The sequence below is a fragment of the Eschrichtius robustus genome, chromosome 12 (assembly GCF_028021215.1).
Source record: "Eschrichtius robustus isolate mEscRob2 chromosome 12, mEscRob2.pri, whole genome shotgun sequence".
Lineage (NCBI taxonomy): Eukaryota > Metazoa > Chordata > Mammalia > Artiodactyla > Eschrichtiidae > Eschrichtius > Eschrichtius robustus.
In genome coordinates, this window is record NC_090835.1 from 2,314,538 (window position 1) to 2,328,753 (window position 14,216).

A 14,216-nucleotide genomic window follows, 5' to 3' on the forward strand; every position below is an offset into this window, starting at 1 on the left:
CTCTCTGTGTTTAGAGAAGGGGAGATGGCCCTCCCGGAAGGACTCTGCGCTGGGTGCAAGCTGGCCAGCCCAAGGAGCGCCTTGCTAAGCCTCCACGGGCCAGGGCTGGGCTGATCCTCTCCCGCCCTCCCCCAGGCACTCCGCAGCAAATGGGCCCCACCTGCTCGGAGGCCCGAGGGTAAGCTGCAGGCTGGGCCTGAGCAGGGCTTAATCTCCGGGGCACCTGGCCCGGCAGAGACGGAGGAGCAGCTGCTCAGCACCAGCTCTGACCACACAAGGGCCCAAGCAGGCTTCCCTGTATCTGGAAGATTCAGATTGGCTACACGGAGGGACTTCCAATGAGAAGGGATGCAGGACGTAGGAACACGCAGAAGAGGTGGCCACGGACATCCCCACGGGAAGGGTGGCACTGGACTAGTCCTAACGGACGGAGAGACTCCTCAGGCTCTCTGTGCTGGCGACGGAGGAGGCCCAGGCAGCAGAGCGTGCCGACCACCGCGTCCCCGCTAGCCTGTGGCCCCAGGACGACAAAGACTCTGAGTTCTGCTCACTGCTGTGTTCCCAGTGCCTAGAGCAGGGGCTGCATACAGCAGGCACTCACGCCACAGCCTTGGTGCTGACAACAGAAGGCTCAACCTCAGTGTGCTCCCCTGCAACATGGGGATGCGGTACCGCAAGGACGAGAACGCAGAGGAATACGGGGAGGACAGGTGCGCACGGCAGCGGCGCCGGCACGTGTGGGATGTGAATATCATGACTCCCCCCGGCACCATTCTCGGACTGATGCCACTGACTCCAGACAGCTGGTCCTGCAGCTGCAGCCTGCCTGGCCTCCGCCCCAGACGCAAGGAGCCATGGGTCCCTGGGAACCACACCCCACAACCCCACGTGGAGCCTCAGTCCCAGGGCCCCGGCCCCTGAGGTGAGGTTGGGGGGCGCGGAGAGGAACATACGTGCGTTCTCAGCGCAGCTGCCAGACACACACTGCAGAATTTCTGAACTCAGAGATCAAACGGCTGAAGGTGGGCTCCCCCCGCAAGGGGCCTGACACAAGCCAAGACAGTTTGTCAACAAATCCCCTCCGCCCCACAGCCCTGCTCCTCCGGGGGGCCTGCAGACAGCTCAGGGGGCAGCTGTGCTGGCGGGCAGAGCGAGGAAATCGATATTCCCAGCACACACACACTCTCTCCCTCTCTCTCCATAAACACAGGCCCTTGGATGCTCAGCCAGCCACCCGCAGGCCCCGAAGAAGAACAGGGATCATCTCTGGGGCACACGCTCATCCCCGCCAGACTCCATCCCGGGCCGCACCAGACACACGTCAACAGACGCTCCCAACCCCACCAGCGGCCCCCTTGCAGCCCCGCTCAGACACAGCAGCAGCCACACAGAACTCGGCCTTCCTGCCCCAGGTGCCCCGGCGCACTCCCAGGCGAACCCGCCAGAGCACACCCGGGCACCTGCGCACAGCCCCGCACGCTCTCCCCGGGGGCCTCCCGACAGAGCGGACACGGGCCCCGGGCCCCGCATCAACAGGCCTGTGCGAGCGCTCCCTGACACCCCCGCCGGCCTGCCGCCAGACACAGCACAGACGCCCGCTGGCCACGCTCCCTCCCACAAACTCCCGGCCCCCTGCGGGCCGCCTGCGCCGGATACCAACTCCCAGTGGTCTCCCCACGAGACTCACCCACACGGGCTCCCGTCCGACAGTCGCTGGCGAGCGCGAACGCACAGCCTCCCCCGTTCTCGGGCCGCTTCTGGCCCGCACGCACACTAACGGGGAGCGCTGCCCCCGGAGCCCCCCCCCCCCAACCCCTCGCTCACACTCACTCAGACCCGCGTCGCACGACCGCACAAGCCCACCCCGCTCAGCCGGCCGCCCCGCCCCGGCCCTTACCCGCTGTCAAGCTCCAGCTCCAGCAGGGACTGCGTCCGCTCCGAGTGGCAGTGCAGGCACCACATGGCGGCCGCGGCGGGAGCTGGCGGGGCCGGGCGCCCGGGACCCAGGCCGGGCCAGCGGCGGCCGGACCCGGGCCGACACCCGACCGCCCGCGCCCTGCCCGCCCGCCACGCGACCACCTCGGGTCGCCCGGCCCAGCGCCCGCAGGTCCGCGCCGCTCCCGACCCCAAGTCCGAGCCCCAGGCCGGCCGAGCCCGCCCCGCCGCCGCCGCCCGCCGCCCGCCGCCCGCCGCCCGCCGCCCGCCGCCCGCCTGGCGCAGCGCAAGGCCAGGCCGGAGGAATGTGGCCCCGGCGGGGGCGGGGCCGGGGCCGGGGCCGTGGGCGCGGGCGCGGGCGCGGGAGGAAGGCGCGAGGGGCGGGGCCGCGGGCGGAGGGGCGAAGGGCGGGGCCGGGCCGCGGGCGGGAGGGAGCGAGGGGCGGGGCCGCGAGCTGGAGCGGGATTCTCCCAAGGCAGCAGCATGTCCCAGACATGGGCCCTCTCCCGGGAGGACTGCGCACTCCCTCCAAGACGGAGCCCCCCAGTAGCCATATGTCCCTCCCAAGCGTGTAAGCACAACAAATACAAAACCCCAAACCAGCCAACTGCAGCCTACTCTGCCAACGGCGCCAACCTCTGCCACTCCTGACTTTGGCCTCACTTTATAAAACGGGGCTTTTGCTTTCCCAGACAGGGCGGGTCTGGGCTCTGACGCCCCTGCCCCGGAGATAGCGGAGTGGGTCCCATCCTGAGGCTGGGGATACCCTTTAGGGGACTTTTTTGGGAGGATCTGATGGAAGCAGCTCCTTTCTCCCTAAGCCCACCCAACCCTTTGCCCTCCCCTCACCCAGAGACAACTTCCAGACCCCCACGGCAAGTTTAAAGTAATACTAATTAGCATTTTAGAGCTTTTTACTGACATTTGGTCCTCAAGACAACATTGTGATGCAGGTGGAGTTATTACTGACCCCACTTTCCAGAAGAGGAAACTGAGGCTCAGTTTAACTGGGTTAACTCTGAGAGGCTTTGCCTCACCTTCACGGCTCCCAGGCTGCACAGCTCTCCCTGCTAGAAGCAATCATAGCTTGCTGTTCTCGGTTTGCACATTTTTTGTATTGTCTGTCCTCCGGCTCCTTGAAGGCAGGCACAGTGCCCATCACCCACACTTGTGGAATGCCCAAATGTAGTTGGGAGACCTCAAGCAGATAGACACGATCAAAACCCCACCTGTCCTGGGCCGCCCCACCCGCAGGTACACCTCCTGGAGGGCCAGGCAGCTGGCAGGTCTGCAGGGGTCAGGAAGCTGTGGGAAGCCACGCGTGCAGGGGCATCTGCTTGTGCCCTTCTGACTCTTTCATTTGGAGGGGGTGGTACAACGGGCCCGATGAGGAGCATTATTCCCAGATGGGGAACTGGGGCGGGTGGGGAACAGGGGAGGAAGAGGGCTGGGCTGGCCCTGCTTGCGGCCCGGGAAAGGGCAAGCCCTAGAGCCAGTTTAGTGCTCCAGGGTTCCCAGGCGGGAGGCCGAGCAGGAATCCGCAGCGCACCTCCACATGCCTCCTCTTCACTTCTGATGTTTTCTTTGCTACATTAGAAATAAATGAAGACCCGCGAAGGAAGTCCCGCGCGCCACCTGCGCGGGCAGGGGTCCCCAAGTGGGTCGCGGAGACGGTGGAGGCCTTTTGGCGTTGTTCTACCCCGTGACCGCCGGGGCCTCGACCCGCGAGGTTGGAAAAATTACAGGGTGCACAGGCGGCCTCGGCTCTACAAACAACCAGCTGGGCGTTTAAAGCCCTAAGTAAAGACGAAATCAGACGCGTGGGAGCATTTTTCTTTTAAACGATAAAGGTCATCATTCGGAAAAAAATAAAATAAAAATAAATGAAGACACAGGATGGGAGAAAATATTTTCAAATTATGCATCAAATAAGGGTCTAGTATCCATACTAGATAAAGGACTCTTACAACTCAATAATAAAATGGCTAATAACCCAATTAAAAAATGGGCAAAGGATCTGAGCAGACATTTCTCCAGAAAAGATATATGAATGGCCAATAAGCACATGAAAATTTGCTCAACACCACTAGTCATTAGGGAAACACGAATCAAAACCACAGTGAGGTATCACCTCACAGCCACTAGGGTGGCTGGAATCAAGATGGACAAAAGCCCCTCCACATAGGGTTCTGGAAGGAGAAGACCTTCACATGCTGCATCCTGGCTGGGGGTGGGGAGATGGGAGGGGATATAGTCGATAGGGTTGAAACAGTCCAGTTGGGGAGGAGGGTGGAGAAGTCCCACCCCCACTTGAACTGCCCTCTAAAAATAGGCTGTAATAAATGGAGCCAAGAGAGTCGCCCCTCAGCTGCTGGAGCGCTCCAGACACCGGCTCTGACCGCCTCACGACCCGGATTCTCCAAGAATTCCAGGCACTTCTCCAGGCCCAGGGCCTCACTGCCCGCCAGGATAGTCTTGGCGACATAGCTCCGGCTGGGATTTAGAAAAAGGGCGTTGAGTCTCCCTGTTAGCATTTGGACTACCAGAGGATGGAGTCCCTGGAAACCAAATGCCTCTTCATTCTCTCGTTTTGTTTTATCTTCCTGCAGAGTGTGCCTTTTGCTTCTGGCTTTCAGTTAATTTCCTCACAGATTAATAATTTAAGGAATCGTGAGGCAAGTGAGAAAAGTTCCAGCCTGGAGAGGTAGAGAAAGCCAATTTTTCTGCTGGGCAGAAATGACTAGACTGGGCAGAAGTCTTACACGTGCCATTTGGGCAAATTGCTTAGGCTTCTGAGCCCCAGTTTCCTCAGCTGTAAAGTGAGGCTCATCAGCTACCTCTCCGCTGGCTAATTCACCTCGCCCTTTCCTTTGATTGAGCAAACATGCCTCAGTGCTTATTCCATGCTGCTGTTCTGAGGCACAGTGGGGAGACATTGCCGTGACAAGTGTCCCTGGGGATGATGTTAGGATAGTCTGGAGGAAGTCGCCCGTAACTCTGCCCCACAAGAGGCTCCAAAGATGAAGGGACATTTAGGCTGGGCCTTGAGAGGTGAGTAGAAGCCCACCTACAAGGCTGTAAGATGCAAGAAGGGCATGAAAATGTTTAGTTTCACTGTATCGTCCTGGGTTTCAGTCCTAACCTACTTGCCCTGGCCCATTTCACACCCCCCCCAACCTGACTTCATCCCCATCTCCTGGGCCTCTGACAGCCTCCCGTCTTCCACTGCCTCCTTGCTCTCCTCTGACCAGACATGTGGCACACATGCCCCCAAAGGCCAACCTTTGCAGTCCGTGTCCCAGAGGCCTCCTCTTGTGAGGCCTGGTCTGGTTCCTCTCTCCGGCCCTCGCCGCACCTCAAGCAACACTCCCCACTGTGCTGGCTGGTGGCCAGGACTTGGGCTTCAGCTTTCGATGTGACTTTACCCAGAAAGCCACCCTGACTGGCCCCCAATCCAAGTCAGAAACTGCCTTTACATGCTCCCCAGTTCCTTGCCAGGGGCAGAGGAACTGTGCCGTCCTTGCCAGGCAGAGCCGGCCTGCGTCCTTCTCTGCAGCATCCCCTGTGCCCACTACAGGGCTGGGACACCGAGGTGCTCAGGCAAATCAATCAAATGCAAACTAAGGCCTGGGGGCAAGTCCAGCCCCCTGCATGCTTTTTTAAATAAAGTTTTATTGGAACAAAGTCACACTCATTCCGTTATGTATTGTCTATGGATACTTTTGTGCCACAACAAAGTTGAAGAGAGACTGTGGCTCGCAAGCCTGAAATATTTCTGTCTAGTTGTCCACAGAAAAGGTTTGTCAGCCTGACATAATGAAGCTCCCCTGAGGGAGTTTTGCATTAGCTCCACGAGAATTCTCTGCCTGTTCAGCCAACCCCCAGTTCCCTGCCTCAGGGCTGTGGATGAGATCTGGGAAAGAGAGTCCACGTGTCATGGGGAAGATGGTGATGAAAACGATAGGGCCAGGCCAGGCAACCTTCAGACAGATGGCCACAAGATGGGACCATCCACTGTTCGGAACAGATACTTCCAGAGAGAGCTATCTGCCCAGGTGCACAAAGACGCAGGTCCAGGGGTATTAGTTGTTTGTAACAGCAGAGCGCGGAGAAGGACACAGGCAACATCTGTCAGTTGGTTATGTAAACGGCGGTACAGAGGAGCCCTATGTTAAGAGAACGGCAGCAGCACCGTACACACTTGCAGCAAAAGGTCTGAGACACAACATCGTGACAAAAAGTCCAGACAAATGTGAAAAGTACAGACAATAAAACATACAGAACACCAGTATGCTTACGTAGCATAATACGCTCATAGACTGTTTCTTTCTTTTTTTTTTTTTTTTTAATTTTTGGCAGCATTGGGTCCTCGTTGCCTCGCGTGGGCTTTCTCTAGTTGTGGTGGCGAGCGGGGGCTACTCTTCATTGCGGTGGGCGGACTTCTCATCGTGGTGGCTTCTCTTGTTGTAGAGCACGGGCTCTAGGTGTGTGGGCTTCAGTAGTTGTGGCACATGGGCTCAGTAGTTGTGGCTCGTGGGCTCTAGAGCTCGGGCTCAGTAGTTGTGGCGCTCGGGCTTAGTTGCCCCGCAGCATGTGGGATCTTCCCGGACCAGGGCTAGAACCCATGTCCCCTGCATTGGCAGGCAGATTCTTAACCACTGCACCACCAGGGAAGCCCTAGACTGTTTCTTAAAGGACACCCAAGAAACGGGCACTGGTGTTTGCCTCTGGGAAGGGAAACGGGGGTTCCAGAGATTCCTGGGGACACGCCTCTGCCCTCTAAGCTTGGGACACAGGGTGGGAAGGAGGAAGGAGCACTTTAGAACTACAGTGTTTGCAAAATTTTCAATAATTTTTTAAAAAGCCAGGGAAATGAAGAAATCCATAATAGATGTAACGATCCAAGGGACTACAGGTCTTCTAGCATCTTCTAGGAGACTCTGAAGCCCACCAGAGCCAGTCCACAGAGACCCCAAATGCCAGACTGTACCAAAGGTGCCTCTTGGGGCACTCTGTGAGAGGCTGTGTCCTATGACAGCCATAAAAACAGGCTGTGGTCAAGCCCATTCGAGCCTCCCTCCTAGTGTCTGTTGATCACTAATAAGTTACTCTTCGCATCACTAAAAGGATCCTCCCCATGGCACAGCCGCAGCTCTGTGACCCTCCCTCCAGCCCAATCCTTCACTCCACAGACAGGGAAACTGAGGCCCAGAGAGACGAAGGGATGAGCCCAGGCGTGCGGCCAGGTCCTAGAAACAGTGGCCCTGACCCAAGCGTCCTACCTCCCAGGCCACAGGCCCCCACTGCTGGGATGGCATGGCAGGGATGGGGACTGTCCAGCATACAGCCTGGGCGTGGGTGAGTTGTGGGTTCCGTATGGAATGGAACTTATTCATCTGAGCGTCGGATGCCATGAAAAACCACAGACACTGCACAGAACAGAGAACTCTGTAGCGTGACCTCTCTGGGAGCCCAGTCAGCCCCCCACAGGAGAGATTTCCCAGGTAAATAAAGCTGCTCTTATTAAGTGCCAAGTTATTTTTAAAATTTCAACCAGTTTTCATAGAAACCTCTGCAAATCACGGACTTCCCTGATCTTACTAAACAAAGTAAACTAAATGACCCTGGGATAACTTATCTTGGGAGCCTGGGGTCACCCGGAGGTGGTGTAGGGTTGTTTACCGTGAACCAGACTATTTACCTGCTCAGGTACTACCTTGGTGACATCTAGCCCCTGACTCTTTCCAGCCTCATTCCCAGCTACCATCCCTCCCATACAGTGACTCCCAGAATGCACCCGGCACTTTCCTGCCCCAGTGCCTTTGCTTATGCTGTTCCCACTTCCTGGGTTGCCCTCTTCACCTGCTTGGCAACCTCCGACTCAACCCTCAAGGCCCAGCCCAAATGTCACCTTCTCTTTGAAGCCTCCTCCAGTGCCCCCGCCCCCCTAGGCTAAGCGAGAACCCCTCACCCAGACTGTGGGCACCTTGAGGGCAGGGACAATGGCGCTCCATCACTCTCCCAGTGGTGGGGCTCAGGTGCGACTACTGCTTCACATAACCGGCCTGGTTCCAGACACCTGTCCTGGCACCAGGGGAAATGGGTCCCAACCACAAAAAACTCACTGGTACTTGGGTTGGCCAAGACCTGACCCACGCTGGTGAGACGAAAGCGGCCTTAACGTTAGTGTACCCTAGAACTTGAGAGCTGGAAGGAGTCACCGTGACCCAGTGCAGCCAGCTCTTATTCAGATGAGGAACCTGAGTCCTACAGTCCCCAAGTCAGTCTGGGGCACAGCCAAGAACAGGGCATCCTTTCCTCAGCTCCTTCCCACTGCTCTGGCATAGGAAGCCACAGAGGTAGGGAACCATCGTGGTTGGCGGTGTACGGAGCTCTTTTCTTGTGGTCTTTAAATGAACACTAAAAATTCGATGCAGTTGTTATTAATGCCAACAGTTGACAAATGGGTGAACGGTCCTGCAAGGGCCTGGGAAAGCTCCTCCAGGAGGGTTACAATAATCAAACCACATGGTTGGGACACAGGGTCAGATGCAAGGAGAAAGAAAACCCCGCGTGGGATGGGGTAGCTCTGTGGAGCTGTGACAAACCTATCACGACAATGCTCAGTGACTGACAAAGTCAACAGAACAGCCAAGAATGATCACCTCCTCTAAGAAGACCTCCTAGCCTGGATCCCCAGAGCACTTGTCACCCCTGCCGCACAGCAGATGCTGGTTTGTTATAAAAGTGAAGGAAGACGGGGGTGGCGGCCACAGGTGAGACCGTGCTCACCGCATCCCTCCCCAGTCTGGGCACTCCTGGGAAACACCCCCTCTGCCCTCGTCCCTCTGCTGGGCCCAGCCAGGTGAACGGGACTGCTCGTCCTGAAGCCCCGGGGAAAGGGCCTGCAGAAAACAGACCTGCGGCTTCTAAGTGTGGCCACTTGAGTTATGAGTCTATTCAAGAGGATGGGAAATGGCCATCTGCTGGATTTCTTGCAGGATTCAAGGGGCCTGACAACATCAGGAAGAAATTCAGAAGCAAAAAGCTGAACTGCTTTCACCAGTGATGGTCTCCTCCCTGAGCCCCCTCAGCCCAGAAATTACCCTGTTCATCACACTCCCTGTCAGGGAGCCCTGCCAGCCCCAGGACACAATCAGAAGTGCCCCTCACACTCAACCCTCTTTTCCTGGCTGGTGGCACAAAGAAGCCACCGCCAGATCTCAGGGAGGGAGGGGTATGACCCACGATGCTTACGCCAAGTCCCTCCCTCGGGGACAGCTCCGGGAAATTGGCTCCAGACTGTTCCAGGACTGCCCCGTGCCCACTCTCTGTGCCTGAGAACAGCCTAAGCCGCCCCCAGGTAAAGCACACCCCCGTTCTCTCCATCTTGTCTAATTCCCTTTAAAGCCCATCTCACCGCCTGTTTATCCGGCTCAGTTACATGTTCCCTTGTTTACTGTCTATTCTCTACCAGAATGAAGCGTCACCACGGTGTCCCCAGCATCCGGAAGGCGCCTGGTCTACAGCAGGTGCTCAATAAATGATGAACAAACAAATCATGTAGAACCAGATTCATCCTGCTTCAGGGCCAGCCACGGGGCCAGCCCCACCCCACCCCCCGTGCTCCCCATTCACATCTTGGTCCTACTCAGTCTGAGCCAACGCCCCTCTTCACATGAAACTGGTTTTCAAAGACACTGCTTCTCATAACCAGGGTGCCCAGTACTTAAGGAACCTGTCAGCTAAAGATTCTCTAAAGAGAGGTACCCCTGGGGCAAAGCGAATGACCATTCTTGACGCATTTGGGTTTCTTTCCCAGGAGTTGCGTTTAACCAGGGCCCACCTGCACTAAAAGGGGTAGAGAGGGGGCTGCTAGGCCTTGCCCTGCCATGGACCACTCCGCTGGCGGCACTGATTCTTAACTGTCATGCCCACACCGCTACCAAGGGCCAGCCAAGCCGAGCCTCAGTGGCCCTCTGCTTTAATGAATAGAGCGTTCATTTATAACAAGTGCTTGGGACGACTGTTTTGCAAACGGATGCCACTAAGTGCTCCGAAAACAACAGCTTCTCTCTTAAGTGGGTTAAACATTCCCCTCTGAAATCTTCTTTATGTTATTGATTTAAACAACCCCTTCTCTGGTCCCGGTGGGAGGAAGACTTCAACCAGCTTGACCCGGCTCCACGGATTTGGAATCAATGGGCGCGGGAGATGTGCACCATCTGATTCACTATTTGAATAAATAGATAACCGGCACATGTGCGTTCCTGAACATGGCCAGCAGCTGCCCCCCAGGCACAGCTTGGGTGTCTCAGAGCATCCGAGACACATCAGATGTGGGCCCTGCCCTCGGGAAGTTCAGTGGGGAGGGGGCGGGAGGCAACTCACATCGGTCAGTGCCAGCCCTGCTTCCACACACGTTCACACAATTCTGTACAAGGTGGGGTCACATCTCAGTTTCTCACGGAGGCCCTGAAGCCCAGAGAGGGTAAGTAATTTGTCCAGAGACACACGGCCCATAAATGATGGAGCCGGGAGGAGAACCCAGGAGAACGTTGTGTCCTTGCCCCTCCACCAGCAGTTCTCAGAGTGAGGTCCCAGGAACAGCAGCAACCGCAGTCCCAGCTGGGAATTCTGAGAAATGTACATTCTCACCCTTCAGGTGATTCTGACATCTGCAGAAGTTTCTGCAGAAGATCCTGCAGAGGATCTTGCACTACGCCAGGGCACTGCAGTGGGTGATCAATGCAACCATGGGGTCAACCTGGCACAGAAGCAGGAATGACTGTGAGCTGATGGGGTGGCCATCAGGGAGGGCTTCCTGGAGGAGGTGAAGCCTGTGTTGGGATTTGTGGCATGAATGGGAATTCACTGAAGGGCACCCCACGTACAGGGAACAGCATATATGGGAGCGTGAAGTGTGGGGATGGGTGCGCTGTGAGGAATGAGGCCAGAGGATGGGGCTGGGGTTTCATCCTATGGGTGTGTGTCGGTGGGGAGGAAGCCGGCAGAACTGGCCTGGATTTATCCCCAGGTTAGTTTTCCCAACGACCACGTAAGCACCTGTATACCACTTACTTAATACTATTCTTCATATCAGGCGCACGTTATATCTGCTCCATCTGTGAAAAGCCAGTCTCGCTGAGCATAAATTGAATTTTCTCATAAAAAGAAATCACCCAAACCAAAACACTTATAAAATCCTGCTCAGATCTTGTTATCAGCAGAAGGCCTATGCTTGAGGCTTGCTCTTTCTTTAAAACAGAGATTAGCAAGTATAGAGAATCCATGTCACAGAGAGCAGCCATAAAACAGAAGAAGGATTCTCTTTATATCTGATAGGGAATGAGATACAAGATATATTATAAATGAAAAGGCTAAACTTAGAATGCTGTATGTGCCTAAAAAAAAAGGGGAAGAAGAATACACACACACACACACACACACACACACACACACACACACACCCCACACGCTGATAGACACACTAAGTATCTCTGGATGGTGGTTACCTCTGGGGGGCTGGGGCTCGGAGGGGGCTCACTGTTTGTCTTGTAGCCTTTTATATCTTTCACTGTTTAACCATGTGACACATTACTTCCTATAAAATAAGGAAATAGAATTAAGCTTTTTTTGGAGTGATAAAGAGGCATTAAAGAGATATTAGCCCCGACCAACACTCTGGGCTCAGTGTAATCGGAGGGGCTAAAAGAACTCCAGGAGGGGAATAGCTTTTTCCTGGGTCCGTATGATAGGCTCTGTGTCACACAGTGCAGCATCTATGGCTCACCTGGAATCATTTCACGCCCACCTGTGGCCTGGGTCTTACACTTCCAGAAACCCAGGAATCTGAGAGTACACTCTCTGCAGCAAGAAATAACACCCTGAAGCACATAAGGAGTTCACAGCAACCTAAGGCTGGGGAGGGCTGCCTGGTGCCAGGGGGACCGAAAGTGGGGTTCCAGGGCCCTGGTCGCCTCCCTCCTCTTGGGAACAAAACCTGGCTGCTGCCTCACTGTGCGCCTCCTGCATTGTGAGAGAGGAGAAAAGGCCCCCGGGGGCACCTCCTGCACGGAGGCGGGTGCCTGCAGCTGGACGGCCGCTATCTCTAGGAATCACTCATCAAGTCCCCTTATTTAGTCCATAAGGAAATTGAGACACAGAGAGGTCAGTGGCTGGAGGCCACTCAGCTGGTCGTGGCAGAGCTGGGATTCCGACCTGGGGGTCCATGTGTGAAAAGTCTAGGGCTGGGGGGCTTCCCTGCTGGCGCAGTGGTTGAGGATCTGCCTGCCAATGCAGGGGATACGGGTTTGAGTCCTGGTCCGAGAAGATCCCACATGCCGCGGAGCAACTAAGCCCGTGAACCACAACTACTGAGCCTGGGCTCTACAGCCTGCGAGCCACAACTACTGAGCCTGTGCGCCACAACTACTGAGCCCACGTGCCACAACCACTGAAGCCCACATGCCTAGAGCCCATGCTCCGCAACAAGAGAAGCCACAACGAGAAGCCTGTGCACCGCAACGAAGAGTAGCCCCCACTCGCCGCAACTAGAGAAAGCCCACGTGCAGCAACGAAGACCCAACACAGCCAAAAATAAATAAATAAAATAAATAAATTAAAAAAAAAAAAGTCTAGGGCTGGGAATGGAATCTGACCCCACGAAAACAGGAGGAAAGCTCGAAGCCCACACTGGGCCCCTCCAGGCTCCTGGAGCACATCCACCAATGAGCACCTCTTACACAACACAATCCACAGACCATTCTGGTCTCTCTGGTAATTTCCATAAATGACTGTAATTTATGTGTTAATAGCACAGATATCAAGGTTTGGAAACCCCTGGAGTGTTAGAAACGTAATTTGTAATTACAAGCACACAACAATTTGTTCAATGTCAGTGATGTGTCCAGTAATTATCACGCTGGTGAAGAGGAACCCATATCGAGTACAGCAGGGTGCACGGGGACCAGGGACAGAGAGCCAGCGTTGGGGGTGCTGGGCTTGGACCTGGGCGGTTTCCCTCAAGGCCACGTCCTATTCCAGGATCCCTCCTTTCCCTCCCGCAGTGCCCCGTCCTGGGGGCGTTTGCACCTGGTGGGCCTCTCACGGGGCTCGGCCCTGCCTGCGGGCACCCAAGCACAGACAAGTAGGCACCCCTTCCAGGGGGCATTCCTAGAGGAAACTGCCTCCTGCCCTCAGGAGGGGCCCTGTGTACGGGCCTGTTTCCTGTCCTTCCTGGGCAGTCTGGGGACAACGCTACTTCCAGTAAATTCCCTCTTGCTTCGGTCAGCCAGCTTGCTGTGGGCTGCTTGCAATCGTGGCTCCAGCTTCTGCCCTTGGTCTCCCTTAATGACCACCCATGGTTTCGAGGCAGGGATGGCTGGTTGCATTCCCAGTGGCAGTGGCTGCCCTTCCCTGAGCACCAATTCGGTGCTGGGAGCTCCAAGGGACTCCCATTGGGCGAGCAACCCTCCCACCTACAGAGAGGGTACCGTTCACATCTTACAGAAGGAATAGGACTCAAAAGGACCAAACCACTTGCCCAAGATGCCAGATCACACACCAGCCTCGGGGAGCTGGAATGTGATACCAGCGATGGGCCAGGTGTGAGCGTTCCCACTCTGGGACTCAGCCTCTGGTGCGTAGGGCACGTCTTCATTCAACACATGTCGGCTCCCTGTGTGTCCAGCCCCCATGCCAGGTGCGGGGGCCCCAGTGGAGCAGGGGAGGCACTGCCAGGCCCTGCAGCCCTCCTGGGTGCCCAGCCCTGGCTGGGCCAACATTCCTTGGGCACTCAGTGTGTGCTGACGCACGCCCACCCTGGGAGGGGGCACCTCATTATCTGCATTTCACTGGCTGAGGCTGCAGAGCGGAGATCTGGACCGCAGTACTCCCCTGCAGAGGGTGGTTTCACCCAGCTGTTCCCCTGTCAGGCTTGGTGGCAAATTTAGATCGGCTTAAAACGTCAGCTCAGGTCACAGCTGATGGATGGTCCTTGGAGGGGATGAAAGATGGGGTGCTGGCAACTGCGGGCTGGAGCCACCGAACCAGCAGTCTGGGTGCCACCTGGGGTGCGGGTGAGGGCAGGGGGAAGCGTGGCCCCGCCCCGGCCTGACCAGAGCTAGACCCAACCCCACTTGACCTGCGCTGGTCCCTGCTGGGCCAGCCCACTGGTCACCTCTGAGGGGCCGGCGCCACCTGTCGCCCTGCTGGAGAACTGCAGTCTGGCCTTCCCAGCCCCAAGCCTCCTGGATAGGGAGGTGCCCAGCCACGGGGCA

At 56.5% G+C, this 14,216-nt stretch overlaps 1 protein-coding gene across 4 annotated transcripts in view; it reads right to left on the bottom strand.

The window, feature by feature from the left end:
- The window catches only part of IQSEC1 (IQ motif and Sec7 domain ArfGEF 1), a 113,571-nt gene that overhangs the window by 66,073 nt on the left and 33,282 nt on the right, over positions 1-14,216 (bottom strand). The window contains exon 1 of one of the 4 annotated variants that reach the window (XM_068557295.1): positions 1,898-2,027. The exons of 2 other annotated variants lie outside the window; for them this stretch is intronic. In XM_068557295.1, coding sequence (XP_068413396.1) covers positions 1,898-1,962 — 65 coding nt within the window. In that variant the 5' untranslated portion in view covers positions 1,963-2,027. Of the gene's footprint in view, positions 1-1,897; positions 2,028-14,216 lie in introns of those variants that run through there. One more of the 4 variants, XM_068557296.1, reaches the window with a different exon arrangement.